Source organism: Calypte anna, chromosome 23, assembly GCF_003957555.1.
Source record: "Calypte anna isolate BGI_N300 chromosome 23, bCalAnn1_v1.p, whole genome shotgun sequence".
NCBI classification, from domain to species: domain Eukaryota; kingdom Metazoa; phylum Chordata; class Aves; order Apodiformes; family Trochilidae; genus Calypte; species Calypte anna.
The window spans coordinates 5,889,744-5,908,032 of NC_044268.1; the positions used below are offsets into that span (position 1 = coordinate 5,889,744).

At 48.4% G+C, this 18,289-nt stretch overlaps 2 protein-coding genes across 3 annotated transcripts in view; both read left to right on the plus strand.

Annotated features, from left to right (window-relative positions):
* The first annotated feature begins 2,260 nt into the window (after positions 1–2,260).
* PTAFR (platelet activating factor receptor) lies at positions 2,261–11,018 on the plus strand. The gene is made up of 3 exons (XM_008496402.2): positions 2,261–2,633; positions 7,381–7,572; positions 9,012–11,018. The coding sequence occupies exon 3, from the start codon at positions 9,066–9,068 to the stop codon at positions 10,128–10,130; it is 1,065 nt and encodes a 354-aa protein (XP_008494624.2). The 5' UTR covers positions 2,261–2,633; positions 7,381–7,572; positions 9,012–9,065; the 3' UTR covers positions 10,131–11,018.
* Positions 11,019–13,025: 2,007 nt separating this feature from the next.
* Positions 13,026–18,289, plus strand: part of EYA3 (EYA transcriptional coactivator and phosphatase 3) — a 42,376-nt gene continuing 37,112 nt past the window's right edge. The window contains exon 1 of one of the 2 annotated variants that reach the window (XM_008496403.2): positions 13,026–13,161. The gene's annotated coding sequence lies outside the window, so the exon portion shown is untranslated. The remainder of the gene's footprint in view (positions 13,162–18,289) is intronic. The other variant, XM_008496404.2, reaches the window with a different exon arrangement.

Consider the following 18,289-nt stretch of genomic DNA (forward strand, 5'->3'; position numbering starts at 1 on the left):
CTTTTTTTTTCTTCTTGGAATTATTCAAAAGTACAATTGCAAGGGTCTCAATTGAATGCTGGCTACTGCTGCTTTTCAAGGTGAACATTCTCCCAGGTAAGGGTTTACTGCCATCCCACAGCCTGTTAAATTCCTGCAGTGTGGCACCCAGGAAGATGGGGGTGAGGGGCTCTGGCTTCCCTGGATTAACGAGCTCTTAGAACAGTAGAATGCACTTCCTATTTTCTTTGTAAGCACAGGAATACAGTTTCTTTACTTTGTTTGCCCTGCTAGGTATAAGCAGCTAGTTAGCTTACTTGAGCCAAACCTCAAGGGGTAAAACAGCTTAAAAAAATAATGTCTGTGATGTCTGGGTGGCACAAAAGAGCCAAAAAATAACTGGCAGCAGTTAAAAATAATGGGTGGTCTGAGTGACACTTATCTGTGCAGCATTGCTCAGTTCAGGCACTGAAATTCCTTCATGTTGGGAAAGCCTGATTCTCTGTTAACTGGGAATGCATTGGTAAGACCCAACCTCCTTGTGTAGGCAACAATTGGCCACATTGGAAAATGCCAGTCAACTTTTGTGCTCTCAGATGCAATCTCTTGTGCTTCCTGGGTGCAAGAAATGAGTAGGGCTGGGTCATAGCTTGGATGATGAGAATGATTTTAAGCGTAGTCTTGCCCAGAGGACATTCTGTCCCTCTGTCTGCTTCTTGCTCCTTTGTCAAAGTTTTTTAGCTTAGCAGTCTGTCACTGTCACTGTTGTCCTAGAGTCCTTCCGTTTGATACTGAAATAATTTCTAGTATCATTTCCTTTCAGATGGTGTAATGTCTTTGCTGAGCCGTGGTACTGACCTTTCAGATCTTTTCTTTACATTTTTTTCAGATAGCTCAGCATGAGTCCTGTGAGACTTACCTCTGTAGGTCTTTAATTTGACCTTGTGTTTGAAGGGAGGCTGTTGCTAATGCCAGGTGAAGTCAACTGTGGCTTTATCTAGTCAAGTGGTAAGGATGTGATCCCTGGCCTCTCCGGGTTCCTGCCCCAGGAGTGCACAGCCCTTTTAGCAAAAGTATTTCACCAATGTCAATCCTGACTGTCCTGCACCTTCATTTGTGGCTTTTGCCCATTTTCATGGCATTTGGTGCTGTTGACAAGAGTTTGCTTACCTCCTCTTTGCAACTTCCCTTCCAACAGCTGCAGACAGTGATCAGCCCTCAGCCTTTGAGCTGTCCAAGCCCAGCTCCCTTTATAGGACATGCCTCAGGTCCCAGTCCATGGTGGCCACTCTGCTGGTGCCTCACCAGTTCTCCAAGTTCCTTTTGAATCCACACACTGTTCTAGGTGCAGCACCACCATTACCAAGCAGCAGGGATATTAACTGTCCTCACTCTGCTGGCCACACTCCCCCTAGTGTAGCCTAGTTTTCCTTATTCCCAAGAGCACACTGTCAACCTCCTCTGTTAAGAAAGGCCATAGTTAAACTGGTGCAGCTTTGCTGTTTGGTTGGGAAATTGGGATATTTGCTGCAGCCCTACACACTGCAGCTGGGTGTCTGCCAGGCTTGTATGGGGGACTTCAGAACTTCAAACAGGGAGTTCCTTCTCATAGCCACACAGGCTCTGTGCCTGGTCTGATGTGCTTTTAACATCTTTTTGTGCACCAATCAGCTGTGACAGTCTGGCCCTTGAGCACTGACTCAGCCCTTTCGCCTCCTTCCTTGCAGCAACCAGTGCCACTTAACACCAAAGAAAACCCAGCAACATTTCCTTGTTAAACAAACACCAGTGAGTAAAGGGAGCAGACAGAAACACATGTGATTTCTTGTTCTAGCATCAGTGACTCAGGTGGATGTTATGTCCATGACAAATGTGGTGCCAAGTGGCACAGTACTCATCTGGGGAAATCCCATGTGAGACCTGAGCAGAGCAGATCCCTGAGGTGCTGCCCTGGGACTGCTGCAGCAAGAGGCAGTGCATCTGTGCATCCACCCCTTCCTCAGGGGCTGAAGGGGCACAGGAACTGAGTGGGTTTTGTAATGGAAATACATCCGTGTGACTTCCACAGAATCTAATGCTGCAGAGAGGACAAGGAAACAAGCTGCCACAGTTGGGAATATTATTCTGGCTAATGTTTAATCTCCTCTTGATGCTGTGCCCTGTCGCCTCAAGTCTCCACATCCAAGGGAAGTGTGTGAACAGGGACTCGCCCTGTGCAGGCGCCCACTCCCTAGTCTGGAAGGAAGTGAGCAGCCCATGGGATGGATCTGCCGAGGCTGCTGCCCCCTCGACGAGCCTGAACGACCTCTGCACCCCTGCCTGGAGCTGCTGCCACCTCTCCTCAAGCCTGTGGGGCGCTGGGTGACACCGGCAGTGACAAACCCCCGGCCAGCACCCAGCTGCTGTCTGCCGCTTCCCTGCCACTGCTGGCTCAAGGAAGGGCCATAGGAATCGGTTGTCAGGCTCCAAGGGTGCAGCCAGGACACATCCAGCACAGCCTCAAGTGCCAAGAGGGAAGTGAGTCACCCACCTGCACCCAGTGGCGCCTCCTTCCCGCCCAACCCCGCCCCGCAGCAGCAGGGAGGTGGCTCGGCCCTCCCGCTGGATCCGCTGCGGGATGGGGTCTGCTGGGCCAGGTGCTCTGTGGCCCTGAGGTAAGAGGCTCCTTTCCTTTCTGCTTGCTCTCCTGGGGTTTTGGCTTCCTCCCTAAGCTCCACCAGCTCCTCCTTCTGTGTCTGGGTGTCTCAGGATACGGGCTGGCAGCACATCCCCCCTGTATCTCAGTCGTGGCCTCTGAGCTCCAGGGACTTCAGAGCCGCCCTCCCCTCTCCTGAGGTGCTGGGAAGATGTCCCCGGTGCATTGGGGCAGGAGCCAGGTGAGCTGCTGCTGCCTGTGGGGCTGTGGGGATGGGGACTGTCCTCACCTGGGTCCTGTCCCACCTCTGGGACAGGGCAATAGCCCTGGCTTTGCATGGACGCCCCAACGCCAGGTGAGGAGCCCTGCCATGGACGTTCCTCCTGAGAAGGAATGCTTGGAGCCTCTCAGGGATCCCAGGTCCCCCATCCCACTGGTGTTTGGCTCTGCTCATGCTCCTGCCAGGTTGGGGCAGGGGACAGGGGGACAGGGCAGAGCCTGCCTAGGCTGAAGGCAGGAGCCACTGCAGGCAGGGAACTCTCTGCAGGCAGCAGCAGTGGGAGCAGAGTGGCCCCGCTGTGGGCAGCACAGGGACAGGGACAGGCACAGCACAGGGACAGCAGTTCCAGACAGAGCGGCTACAGCCTGGGGCTGCAGCACATGAACCCTTTCAGAGCAGCCTGGAGAGATCATCCTCTGCCCAGGGATGGAACTGAGCTCCACCTGCCCCAAACCCTGCTCCCAGCTTTGCCCACTGCTATCAAGAGATACTTCCTGCCAGGTTGGGATATTCCAGTGGCTCCACAGGGAGTGGCAGAGACTTTTCCCTGCCTCTGCAGCTGTCAGTGGCTATCAGGAAGCTTTCTGGCTCACTGCCCCAGGAGAGGTCTCTGGGGTGGACGCAATTCCCTGCTGAGCAGCCCAAGCTCTGGGGCACATTCCTGCAGAGCTGGTAAGAAGGTGGGGACATGTGCTGGGCTCCCAAGTGCTTGCAGGAGAAAGCTACAGAGAGTTTATTTAGCATTCTTTCCTGCTACTAGCAAAAGGAAATTGTTCAGAGGGTGTGACATGAGTAGTGGAAAGTCACAGACAACTCATCAAGTTGCTGATGATCTGACAACTTGTAAGGAACTTCATGTCTTTTTAAAGACTTGCCCTGGCACTCCAGAACATATCCCTGTGACTGGGAGCAGCAGAGATCACACTCACCTGTGTGCTGGTCCTGCACACTGTGGGTACCACACAGCTCCAGGCCTGGTGGCAGCATCTGGTGGTTTCACAAGTTCCATAACTGGTATTTCATCTTGTCCTTGTTAGCTGTTCTTGTCACTGAACATCTCAGTTGACTGCAGATGGAGCCTGTCAGCAAAAATGCTTCTCTGTTGGCTCTCCACAGAGAGCTCTTCTCCAGTAATACAGTGTAGGTTTGCTGTTGGAAAAAGACCTTTGGATATTTATCATAACGTTGTATTTTCAGTACCGAGGGGGTTTCTGATACCAAGAGAGCCCCCAGGCTGGAAGGGATGCAAGAGGGAGGCGTGCTGTCTGCAGGCACTGGGCAGGGGTAATGGGACCAGTAAGTGCAAACTAGGCACAAAGCAGCTCAGGAGGGGGTGGGGAAGCTGTTCTCACCCTTTCTCTACTATCTTAGTACTGGGGGTGCTGAACCCAGGTCTACTTCTGCTTTAAATTCATGCTTTAAATACAACAACTGAAAATGAAGATGATGAGGAAGGAAACTGCTCAATAATTAAGAGGTGGAAAAGTGCAAGCCCTGCCCTGGAGTGGTTATTGTAGGGAGACCAGCCAGAGGCAAGGACCAGGTCCCAGGTTCAGGGCATTTGGAGGTGGGAGTGCTTAAATCAGAAAACTTGTGTCACTGCTAGAGCTGCCACCCAGCAGGTCTCTTCGTGTCTTTCACCACTGAACTTGATAAGGTTTTCCTGTTTGGTTCTCTTGGTTTTATGAAAGATCTGGTTTTGCTGAGCTTCAGTGATGTGCACGTGCTCAGTCAGTGCAGATCTGAACAGGGCTCAGCAGAAGGGTGAAGATTTCTGATCAGAACTCCTCCCCAGCCCAAAATCTCCTGGGCTTTCATTTCCTCCAAGAACAACAGCAAGCTTTGTTTGCCTGTTCCTACAGCCTTAATGAGTGCTCTGTGACATCCTCACGGGCTGCTCTTCACAAAGACATGGACTGGCTGCCAGCCAATCTCATCAGCATGTTTCTGTTTGGTTTATAATTTAATGTCCCAGAAGGAGTCTTACCTGGGGCTCTGTCCTTGTTCCTTGAGGGTCATGTTCCTTGGCTCATCTTTACAATGATTGGTGGGAAAGGGGGAGGGAGAAAGGACAGTGGGTGTTGGAGGGTTGGAGTTTGGGTCCTGCTCAGCTCAGGCAGCTACCACATCCCAAGGACATCCTGTGTTCTGGCTGTTGGGAACAAGCACGATGCTGCAGCAGCTCAGGGCACAGCCAGCTGTGGTGCCAGATGTGATGTCTGTGCACCCCTGGGTGTTTTGGAGCTTCCTCTGCGCAGGGACTGCAGCAGCAGGACATCCTCTTGTGTGCAGCAGCTTGCTGAGCAATTGCACAATGCCCTGGCAGGCTGGAAGCTCAACTGGGGCTGTTGGTGGCTGCCAGCCCCTGGTCCAGAGTCTGCCTCTGCTCACCCTGGGGTGAGCACTGTGGTGGTCCTGGCAAAGGCCATCTGCACCCTCTGGAGAAGACTCAGGGGAGAGATGACCCAGGGAAAAAAGACCAGATCAGTGCTGGTGCTTTGCCTGCCCCTACCTATGTACATCCAGCCCCCAGCATGAGCAGAGGGTGGGTTCTGGCTGTCCTTATGCTATGCAGCTCATCACCTCGAGATGCCTGAGGCAAGGCAAGCCAAAAATCAGTGTCTGCCACTGCATGTGATAGAAGACAGTACTGCTGCACCTGACAGTCTGCTTTGCTGTTGTCCACCTTGTTCCCTCTGTCACTGCCCCATCCCCCTGGCTGATGATGAGTTGGCCATGTCCTGGCTCAGAGCCAGGGCCCACCAGCTAAAGCTTGACCTGAAGGTGTCCCAGGACCCATGCCAGCTCCTGCCTCTCAGAGAAGTCCACTTGGTGCCCTCAACCTCTGTAGTCCAGGGGCCTTCAGGCTGTTCCTGGTGGAACCCCCAAGACATGGCACCACGCCACGGGGGTCTCTGGTGCTCCTCACAGCATGGATATAGCCAGGGCCGGTCATGGGCTCCTTGCTGTGGATGGCATCTCACAAGAAAAGCCAGGAATGACAGTCTTCCCAGGGAGCATCAAAATGGATTGGCCTCTTCTGCTTCTACATGGGCCCATGTTGTTCCTTAGCAGCCTTGTTGGAGGTTCAGGAACCTCTTTGTGCTGGCTGTGGGTTTTGTGGCTTCTTTTTAATGTATTTTACACTGCAACGAGGCACCAGATTTGGTATTTCAGGTCCTGTAGGTGTCTGCAGGTGGGAGGTTTGTGCAGAACGTGGTGCAGATGCTCCAGCCTCACATCTGCACTGTGAGCAGGTTAAAGAGCAGTGCTGGCACGGCAGGCAGCATGTGAGCTACAACTTGGGATTTACAGCTTAACTGGGACCATGTGTGCAGCTTTGTTTGTCACTGGTGTTTTCCTGAGCACACCCATTTGTGTCACTGTGATGAGTGCTCTGCAGGCTGAAGGTGTATGGCTCAACTGAAGACCTGTGTCATGGTTTAACACTGTGCTGGCAATTAACCAAATGACAGATGCTCCCTATTAATCCCCTGACCTGATAAAGAAAGGAGAACAAGGGAGCGAGACTTACATGTTGGAAACCAAACTACACAGCTTTAATGAAACAGTAATGATAAAAAGAAAAAAATATTCAGTATATACAAATATGCAGAAAAACAATACCACGTTCCTCATTCTTTCCCCCCAATAATTCTCACATTGCTCCCAAGGCTGCAGAGCAGCCCTGGGAAAGTCCAGGCTGGAATCCTGGGGTCAGCAGCATTCGGGAGCTGGAGGCAGGAACACAGATTCAGGATGGAATGGATCAGGAGCACAGGGAGACAAACAAACAGAATCCTCCCTGGATGCTGAAGCAAACAGAGACAGGGGAAGAAGGGTGAAGAAAAAGGCCAAAGGAAGGGGAAGGGGTTTGACCCTCATAGTCCCTCAGATTTATACCAAGTATGATGTGTATGGGATGGAACACTGGTCAATTTTGGTCATTTATCTTGTCCACTCTGCCCTAAAGGAGGGTTGCAGGTGTGACCTCTTCACTCCTTTTCTCTTTCCAGAGCACAAGATGTTCCTCAAAACCCAGCAGTGGCCTTGGCTCTGCTCACCAGTCTCTAGCCATAACTATAAACATGGAGTGTTATCAGTCCTAGGAGCAGACACTGACTGAGAAACTTGCTGTGTGTGTCTGTCCATGGGACATACGAGTTTTCTGGCACTTCCTTTCCCCAAAGTTACCAGTGAAAGCTCTTCCAGCTTCTGACATTCATCTGTTTGGAAGAAGGATGTGCAAATGCTCTATAACCCCAGATCTAACCAGAGACACAGAGTAGATTCCTATTGTGCCTTTAGAGGAAAATCCAAGCTATCCAAGCTTTGCTCTTTCTTAGGATCATCAGAAGCTGAGATACTTGGATGAAACATCATTAAGGACTTAACAGATCTTTGCTGTGGTTAATTGCCTTTCCTCTGCAGCTTATTTTATTTGTCATTTCCTTTGAGCTGATGTCACACGTTTCCTCTTCCCTAGTGACTCTGCAGTCATGCTGCACTTGTTCCCACTCTGGTGTCTTATTCTTGAGAGTTATCTGTGTGGAGTCCTTCCAGCCCCAGGTCAGAGAAAATAACACTTGGAGGAAGATGAACCATCCTCAGTAAAATACCCATCACTGCTCTACTGAAGCTGAAGATGGACACATTGTGCTAAATCCTTTTGACTGTGGTAAGTAGAAAATATACTTTATTATACTATTCCTCTTGGAATATACTTTTGCTGATGACATAGGTTGTGTTAGCAGGGTCTGGCATGGCCCTTGTACCTTGTGGCCATGAGCCAGCAAATCCTTACTGGGAGAGCATGGTCCATGGGAGCAGAGTCTGCTGCCCCGTGCTCTGCAGTGCACCCAGCTACTTTCACCTCTAGCTCTGTGTGCAATGCAGCTCATGACATAAACCAGTTGGGATGACTGGCTGGGTGACTGGTGTACAAATATACAAGGCAGTGGCTTGGGCTGGAGCTGCTGGGGATTTTGGTAGTGCAGTGCAGCCTGCTGCAGCAGAGAGCTGGAGTCACCCCTACCAGCCACACCCTGACCACTGTTCCTCTTCTCCCTGCTGCTGGAGTGGAGAATATTTATGTGTTTTATACAAAGAGGAACTGCTTCAACAGGAGAGACTGAGTGAGATGCCCCATACTGCACTCTGGAGTCTAGGGCTTAGAACACCTCACAAGTAAACCAAGGATGTGAGCTTGGGTTCCTCAGGCTGAAGAGGGAATTGAGAACTGAATAAATTTAATGGGGAGTGGTGCCATGCTCTCTTCTGGCTGCATTTTGTAGAATATATGGCCTGACAAATGAGAAGGGAAAAACAAAAGATGAGGCTGTGTCCATGTACATCTGAGACAAGAACATGGGAAGTATTGATGATGCAGAAATTTGGGTTGTCCAAACCATGGCAAGGTTTGAAAAAATATGAACAGAGATGAAGACTGGTAAAATTAAAAAGATGAGGCATCTCTCTGGGGACAGAGTTTGTCAGCAGCCTCACCAGCAACACAGGAAAGTGCAGACTTGCTGCTGCTGACACTTGCATTTGTTGCAGAAATGGTAGGGGGGAAAAAAGGGAAAGAGATTGCTTTGATGACAGCTTAACTTCAAAATGATGGCATGGTAGAAAACCAACAGGATTTTGAGATCAATTGTAGTTAAAATCAACAATGTACCCCAGAACATTAGGATTAATGACTCGGCCTTTATACCATTCACTGAAGTGACTGTGAGCTCCTATGGTCCCTGGAACTGAGAAAACAATTACAGTTTTTAAAAGCCTAAGATGGAAAATGTCATAAAACAACAAGTAGAGGGGGACTGGAAATTACATTTTTACCAGATATTGTTTCCCATGTGGAATTTCTCAGTAAAGATAAATGTAGGCAAGTTAGAAAACACTTAGAAGGCATTAGGAAGCAGAAGGGGAAAAAGAGGCCCAGAAAACCTGTTTGCTTATAGTAAAAGTCTAAAAGACCAGGGCAGGTGTTTATGGCTGGAGCAAAGGCACAGGGAATCCCTGTGGTATCAGACAGCTGAAAACAACAGGTCAGATTTGTCTTAGCAGTGGCACCATACCAGCCAGCTCATTTGCTGCTTTATGCTTTTTTAGGTAAGAAGAAAAGCCACAGCACAGAATTCTACTTCAGGGTGCCCGCTTAGCACCATGATGTCTGCAAAGGATGAAGGTGGTGCTGGAGGTAGTGCTGATTCCTACAGTTCATGCAATATAGACTCAGAGTTTCGCTACAACCTCTTCACAGTTTTCTACAGCATTGTTTTCGTTCTGGGCTTTGCTGCCAACTGCTACGTGCTCTGGATTTTCAGCCGTATTTACCCCACCAGGAAACTCAGTGAAATCAAGATATTCATGGTGAATCTGACAGTAGCTGACCTGCTGTTCTTGGTTACGATGCCAATGTGGATTGTTTACTATCACCACCATGGAGACTGGATCATGCCTGAGTTCCTCTGTAATGTGGCTGGCTGTTTATTTTTTGTTAACACCTACTCTTCTGTTGCCTTTCTGATGGTCATCACATACAACCGTTACCAAGCTGTGACTAATCCCATTAAAGCTGCTCAGTTTACCACCCAGAGGAGGGGTATCTACTTATCAGCAGCTATCTGGATCATCATAGTGGGCAGCTCTTTGTATTACCTTTTTGACAATAATACTAATCAAGAGGAGATTGGTTCAAAGAATTTCACGCGGTGCTTTGAGCGTTATGACTCTTCTGGCAGTGTTTCAGCTGTCCTTGCTATTCATGTCATCATCTGCCTCCTCTTCTATATAATTTTCCTTTTTATACTAAGCTGGAACATCATAATTATCAGGACCCTGTTCTCCAAATCCATGCGGCCGAGGAAGAATGCTCAAGTCAAGCAGAGAGCTCTCTGGATGGTTTGCACAGTGCTGGCAGTTTTCATCATAAGCTTTGTACCTCATCACATTGTGGATTTGCCCTGGACCCTGACAGTCCTGGAGCAGTGGCAGAGGGAAAACTGTCAGCTGCGCCAACACCTCAACGATGCTCACCAGGTGACTTTGTGCCTCTTGAGTATGAACTGTGTGCTGGACCCAATCATCTACTGTTTCCTCACCAAGAAGTTTCAGAAGCACCTTTCAGAAAACCTGAAAAGCATGAGGGGGAGTCGCAAGTGCTCCAGGCAAACCACAGACACAGTGGTTGAGGGCACCATTCACCAAGAGGATGCCATCAGAATCTAGGGCAGCTCTGTTCTGTTTGTAATTCACTGAGGTGAATTAATTAGTCACTCGTATTTTCTCAAGAAGAGAAACATCTCTTTTTTTCCCTCTAGATGGAAGAATGGGTGCTCATTTCTTCTGTGACATGCAACTGGTACCTGTGATGATCTGGCAGAAAGGCACCCCCTCTCTGGGCTGATGTTTTCATGGGCACTGGGAACAGCTCAGACAATCTGCTTTTACATGAACGAGCTCTGTGTGAGCATGTGGAAGCTCCGTGCACTGAAATTACCCATTGTCAGCCTAGATAGCACTTTCCCTGGTCCTTTTCCTGCCCAGCTCCCACAAATAGTCCAGTATTAGAAACTTCTAAAAGACATGGAAGAACAGACTGAGCTGCCAGCATCATCAAGTGACTTTTCTAAGAAGTTTGCATGATTCTGTGAAGAGAGTCCGAGCTGAAGAAGCTCTTGAGTGGCTAGATGGGATGTAAGCCAAGGAGCTCCTTAAAGCCATCAGAGATCTGCACCTCTGATCCCTTCTTAACGACTTGCATGGTCTGGGGTCCATGAGAGATGTCTGGGAGTAGCTATCAAGGACTTTTGCCTTTGCCCCCTACTCTTGAATCAGTCAAGTAACAGGTAGGCAAGAAGAGAAATTGGCAGTGCCTCAGTCCCCACCCCAGATGAGCATTGTGTCCAGAGGGGACTGCTGTCTGCCCTGGCATCTTGTATGATAGCAGAAATGGCAAACCAGTGGCCTCTTGCACTTTGTTTGGTAATTTTTGGCTGACTCCATGTGTCTGTGGAGATCCAATCTCACTTTGGAGGCTCCAGATATCAGAAGATTTTTGTCAGCATGGGCATTATGATGAGAAGAAAAAAAAAGCTTAAAATGATTCAGTAACTTCTTATTTATTTAAATTAGAGTTGTAGCAAGCAACTGTACATTATTACTTCTCCCAGCTTTTCTATTTTTGCTATGAAGCGATGAAGCTGAACAGTTCTTGATATCCCACCAGGTCATGGCCGCTTTCTGAGTAAATCAAGTGTTGCTCAGTGACACAGTGCACCTGACAGACACTGAATTCACACACTCCGAGTCTGGAGGCTCCTTTCAGGGCTGGCTGCAGTCCCTTGGAGTCAGAGGCAAAGTGGTTTTTCAGGGGTGCTGAGTTCTGTTACCAATCACAAGACACTTGAGGTTCCTTTTCTGACTCAAATTGCTCAATCTAGCACAGGAAATTGGGCAGGGAAGGGAATTTACTTGTTTTCATAACAGTTTTTAGTTCCCTAAACCACATATCAGAGTCTGGCTGACAGGAACCTGTGACCTGTGACATTGAGCACTGGTATTCATGGACAGGAGCCTTCCTGCACCCCCCAGAGAAGTCACAGGGAGAATGTGAAAGATAAGCTCAGGTCTTTCCAAAGATAGAACCAAAGTTTGTATCATATTTTGCCTCCATTCTGTGGAGATACAGGTCACTTCTCTCTATCCTATCAATAGCCTGAAGATCCTCAGGCAGCTCTTATGCTTATTTGTATGAATGAGAAAAAGAACCAAGACGTTTCTTTTTCTAATGCCATCAGCCAGGGATAGCCATGTGTCCAGTGCCAGGCAGAGGAAAGAATCCGATCACAATGTGAGGTTTTTTCTCTCCTGGTCCTGTAATGGCCACCCACAGAGTACACCCCCTGACACCTTTTAGCAGAGGAATTCCCTGCCTGTATCTCTCAGCTTTGCCAAAAGCTTTCCCTTGAACCTGCAGTCGTCCAAGCCCCAGCACACACCTAGGGGAGCAATTTCTGTCATAGAAAAACCCAAATCCCTCTCGCTGGAGGAACCTGCCTCTGTGTTTTTACCTTTCCCAGGTGTCACATTTTGGCTGAGGAGCTCTTGCAGCAGCAGCTGGGGGGGAGCTTTCCCTTGCCCCCCATGCTGGTGGAGCCCCTGAAGCACTGAACAGTGGGGTCTGGCAACCCTTACAGGCAATGGAAAGGGATTTTACATGGAGCTCTGGAAAATGCATGATCCTCTTCCACGGGTTCCTCGTAAGCCTGCAACAGAGTTTGCAGTTTGGGCTACTTAAATAAAATGCTTTCCTCTCAGGAAACAGCCACAGGGCCAGTGTGGGCTCAGAGAACAAATATAAGCTGGCATTTAAGGAAGCAGTTAAGTGGAGTAAAAAGCCCTGAGGACACTTGAGGAGGGTACATTGCGGTAACTAAGTCAGTAACAATGTGTTTCTAAAAACCAGTCTGAGCTTCTGCTTCTGTTCCTGGAATTACTTTTTTTTAGTTTCACCACAAAGTTGCATTACTGTGCTTTGCATTGCAATAAAATGTTCTTTTATATCAGGGGTGTTCCGCAAGTGATTTGACTTTTAACTTCTCTCGCCTTCTTATCTGTTTTTATCCCTAAGGGTAAAGCCCTGGTAGCACAATGACGCAGCTTGGTATTTTGATAGTGTGCTATTTTGATTATTTTTAAATCACCAACTGACCTCTAGGGAGAGGTGAAATTAAACGTTTAGCAAATTTTTAAGAAAAGCGTGAAAGAAATAATTTAAGAGAGAAAACGACGTCTGGAAAACCTCCTCCAGGTCTTCAAAACCCAACAAAAAAACCCCACGAACTCTCTGACCCGCAAAACTGTGGCTGAGCTGAGCGACTGTGATGACCATCCCGCACAGAGACCCCGCACCCGGGCGGAACCCAAACCCCGCGTAGTTACCGGGGGTGACCGGGGCGGGGGGGTCACCAACTCCGCCCCCTGTGGTGACCATCCCGCACAGAGACCCCGCACCCGGGGGGAACCCAAACCCCGCGCAGTTACCTGGGGTGACCAGCGGGGCAGTGACCGGGCTGCAGTCACCATCCCCGCCCCTTCCCGGTGCGGGCTCTTCCCTTCCGTCTCCCTCACTTCCTTTTCGTCCCTTCCGTCGCCACTCGCTCCGCTTCCGGCGGTGCTGGGCGGGGAGCTGCGGGGCCGCCGCTGCCATGTCCGCTGCGGGAGGCGCTCCCGGGCCCGGCTGCGGTGCCGCCTCTCGGTAAGAGCGCGTCCGGCGGGGAGGGCAACGCGCGGCCTCAGCGCCGTTCTCCCCGCAGCCTCCGGTGCCGCTTCCCCGCCACGGGTCGGGCCGGGCCCTGCCGAGCCGAGCTCGTCGGCCTTGGGGTCGCAGGCGGCGACGTGTGCGTGGAGTGTGCGGTCTGGTCCTGAGCTCCCGCCCGAGGAGCAGGGGAGAGGCGCGGGGCAGGAGCGGCCGTGGTGTCCGAGCCCCCGGGGCGGGATCCCTGGCGGGGGCAGAAGCGGAGCGGGCGGCTCCCGGGGCACGGCGGGGGCTCCGGGGGGTTCCGGTGCTTCCACCGTCTCTGCTGGGGCTTGGGAGCCGCTAAAGGCGCTGCCTGGGTCTCTTAGCTGGGCGCAGGTCATGGGGGAGTTGCTTGAGCGGGATAACCAGGAAAAAGAACTCTGGGGAGCTGGGGATGTGCCCAGCTGGATGGGGTGTGCACAGGGACAGCAGCTCGGAGCAGCCTTGGTCAAACTCTGGGCGCTTTGCAAGGAGACAGACAGATGGGTTTCGTGGCTGGCACTGGAGCTTGTGCAGACTGCTCCAGGAGGATGTGTTTGGGCTTGACCAGGGCTGGGGTCAGCTGTGGGGACCCAGGTTGGCTCTGCTGGATGTTCCTGCTTCTGGAAGTACTGAAGTACTGAGTCAGCTTAAACACAGCATAACTTAGTGATTGGTTTCAGCACTGCAGGGTGTTGACTGAACTTTTTGCAGACTAGAGGTTGTCCTTGATACAACATAACTGTAGTAATTCAGATGAAACACAGTACAAAAAGGTCTTGGTAGCCTTTGTTTTTAGGATGGAGCTGGCTCTACAGCTGCTCTGCAGTACACTTGTCTGGGGTGTAGTAAATTCCAGCTGATAGTTAAAAATCAATGACACCAATTCAGTTAAGAATTTAACAGTTACCATTATCTGCCTCTGGTGTCTTTCAATTTTGTCTGTCGAGGATTACCTTAAATTTAAGATACCGATAACATAGTTTTTATTGAGAATCATGGAAATTCACATGCCTCAGAACTCTGTTTTCTGTAAGCTACTTCTAAAAGTACATTAAGATAGTGGCTTCCTCAACCTGCAGAATTAATGACCTATCAGACTGTAACTACCACACGTTGGGTTTCTTCTTATCACCTCATGGTGTGATACTTTTTACTTGTGCAGTTCTGTAATCCAGTCTTTGCCATACAAACAATGATAGGCAAGTACATTCTCACTGCTCTAGAAGGTTTCACAATTTACAAGCCATTATAATTACTGCAGGGTCTTTCTGCAGCTTTTGCCTTCTCAGCTCATCCATACAACCTCAGCAGCACTTATGGTAGCCACGTATTGTTGGGTTGTGTGACAGATTGTACTGAAAAGCTGTCACTGCCCCATCACAGAGGTATCCAATAGCTGTAGTACTTTGTGGTAATTCCTGACTGATCTGTGCCTTTGGAAGGTTTTGTAGCTTTTCAAAGCTTTTCCCTGTTCAGGGGTTGAATAAGTTTTGAATTTAGTATCTCAGAGTACGTTTTGTTAGATGGGGTTCCACGTTTTGTGTTAATGGGCTGGAGCACCTCCACAGCACAGTGATGGATGATTTGCTATAGATTTCAACCACTGAAGGGCAGTTATATGTGACTAAATATAAAACTGGATAAAATATACTGAAATGTTCTGATTGAATGAAAAACTGAGCTAGTAGCATGTTTTGATGTGCAGCTCATGTTATGCATAATGCCTCAAGGCTTAAAGCAGACAGTGCATCCTTGTGGGATGAGTAACTTCAGTGCCTGTATTCTTAGTTAACAGAAGTAAGATTATTTTTTCTTTCCCTCCCCACAAGTCTGTGCCCTTTTATTTCCTGAAAGGTGTTCCTAGAAAATGAGTGTTTACTGGGCCTGCAAAACCCTGTGATCAAAAAAAGAGCTGTTAGGGTAGAGACATACAGGAAACTTCTGACATCTTAAACCCTGACATGATTCCATTTAACAACTTGCTATTTGCTGTATGATCTTGCACCCAGCAGTGTCTGCAGGCAGCTCACCTCCAGGCAACATTATCTCTTATTTTAATTCTTCTTTTTCTGCTATTTCTTTTCTTTTTTTCCTATCCAGTAGTTAGCTCTCATGCCAGCCTTGCTGCTATGTAAATTAATTCTTCTGGGTTAAAAATACTCATTCTTGCCTGACTTGAAGAAGCCAAAAACTCCCCATGAGCTGAGGATACCATTGCTCTCAACATTTTAAAATAAGATAGGAAAAGTTTGACAGTTCTCTGATGTATTCATGTGTGTTGTAGCTTTCCGGGACCTAAAGAATTTAATTTTCATGTTGAAGAAAAAACAGCACCAAGTTGATGAGTAAATTTATCTAATCTCTGCATGGAATGAGAGGTTTTTTTGTGAATGCTGTTCATGCAGCTTTTTCCAGTGAGGGACATTAGAAGTGGACCAGTTCAAGGGAGACTTTGGCTGACTCCATTAGCTGAAGTAGAGCAAAAATGATGGCCCTTTGGGAAATGCCTTGATGTGGGCAGATTTTAGACCTAAAAGGCATCAGAAAATACTGTGCATTGTTATTTCTCACAGATTTCCTCTTAGTATGGTAAGCAAGAAGATACTGATTGCCTGGGCTGTTGTTTGTCATCCTGGTGGTTCTGCTGAAACTTCAGTCCCACCAGTCACTGATGGGCTCTCTGTCCCTGGGGATGGGCAAGTGGTCAGGGTGAGAGAAAACCAGGGCTGAGAGAAAAAAAACAGGTGAGAGAAAACCAGCTTCAGAATGAGCTGAGCCATCCTTCCTTCCCAGTCCCAGCTGTCACATACAACTGATGGCAAACTAACAGACTGTGGAGCTGATTGCATCTGTAGTGGTTTGCATATGGTGATTTGCTTTGCAACTGGTGTCAGCTCAAATGAAAACACACAATATTATCACTTGCAGCAACTCAACTGAGGACAAATATCTTAGTAAAGCAGTGACCTGGTCATTCATCTGCCATCATTCATTTTGTGTTCTGGATTTTCTGCAATCTGATGAAAATACTTTCATGATCTTGTTAATTTCCTCCTGAAATCAAGCAACACTTGCTCATACCAGAAGGTCAGAAGACCTGGTTTTGCATGATGCACTTTTCAACTGGAAGTATTGGTATGGGCTAAATATAAAAAGTTATTAATGCCTAGACTGACAGAAAATCCAAATAAATAATGGTATGAAAGAGAAAGAAGAAACTGACACTGTTATAACAAATGATAGAAAGCATCTCCTTCACTATCCTGTTTGATTTCACTGACTGGTATGTGTCCAGTCTTTTAATTTCATCCTCCTGTACCACGGGTGGTGTCTGGCAGAGCAGGGACACGCTGGTCTCTAGAGGAAGGGACATGGCAGCAAGGCAGCAGCGGTGCCTCAGGAGCCTCAGGGTGAGCTGGGCAGTGGCAGGGAGCTGGGTACGGCCCTGGCTGGTCTGTCTGACAGATCCTCAGCTCAGCAGTGCTGAGGTGAAGCCGGGAAGTCGGGGAGCTGAGGCAAGGCCCAAGGTGACAGACACAGCTTGAGGGCACCTCCAGGCTGGGAGCGAGGGCCTTTGCTGAGGCCTCCAGCAGAACTTTCTGAAAAGCTGTCCCAAGGTCAGCAGCTCTGCTGTCCTGGCCTGAACCCAGCTGACCGAGCCCCGGAAGGTGGGACATTTCCTGGTGGCACTGACAGGTTGCGGGCTGGGCTGTGCCAGGCTTGTCTGGGCTTTATCCGGGCGGACTGGACTAGGCTGGACTGGACTGGGCCGGTCTGGGCTGGACTGGGCTGTGCAGGGCTGGACTGGGCCGGTCTGGGCTGGACTGGGCTGTGCAGGGCTGGGCTGGGCTGGGCTGGGCTGTGCCGGTCAGGGCTTGGCTGGGCTGGGCTGGACTGGTGCTGCTCTTGCCAGGAGTTCCGGGCTGTGCTGGGCCGGGCCGGGCTGGACTGGACTGGACTGGGTCAAGGCTGGGCCAGATAAACCACTTGCCTGACCCCGTGGGCTGTTTCTGAGCTCCCAGCTCTCTAGCAGCAGAGCTGATGCTCTGTGAAGCAAATGGTGTAATTTGCTTCATTAAAAGCCATGGCTCTTACCAAGTGGCTGAATGTTGAACACCATCATTTAAACTGTTTCTTTCCCTAGTAGAAAATCTCAAATATCCAGTGCTTTATGCTTGCTGTATTTTTTTTTTTTTTTTAGCAGATTACTCTTAGCAAATGTTGTTGCTAAGACACAAATAGCTACAGATGTTCTCAGAGCTGATTGCACCATGATAAATACCATGGCTGCCTCTAATGCAAAATAACAAAAGAAATAAAAAAAATTACTGTAGTCACAACCTTTTTAATAAAATCATTATGAGAGCTGAACACTGGAATGGTCTCTCTAACAGAACTATAGATTCATTCCCTGGTGGCCTCTAGTGGTAGCTGTATGACATTTTGGTATTTATGACTGAAGTCTCTTATTGACAATTAAGTTTACAGCTGCATGATGTAAATACCTTTTTGTGGTTAATATGCAGGTATGCTGTCTGACTGATAAAAGATTAAGAATTTCAGTATTTTGTTGATCAAATATCTATTTGATCTATCTATTTGAATGTCTGAAGCATCTTTTAGAAATTAAAGGTAGTATTCTTTGCTGTTAAAAGGATTGTTTTAAAAAGCTTTTAAACCATACAGCATTTATTTCTTTTCTCCAGAGCTGCAGCTTTAGAGACTTGCCACTCATTTATTGATTATCTAAAACACAAAAAATATATGTGTGCTAAAACATACCAGGGATCTTATAATTGTGACCTTCAGAAAAAATCCGTTAAGTCTTGGTGCATATTGAATCCTCATGAACAGAAGAGGTAAAAGATTTCTCTCCTTTTCTTATGTTTATATAAAATACTGTGCTTCATTTTGTAACTGAAAGATTAATAGTAGTTTAGTGCCACATGAGCTATACACACATTAGGTCTAGCTCGAAGAAATTGCCAACTTGTTTCTGGGCACATAGGGAGTTGGTTTTCTTGAGCATGAAGTTATTTCCAAACTTTCTTTTCCCCATTAAAAATTTCCCTGGTGTGTTTCAAAATTAAATTTAACAGAACTG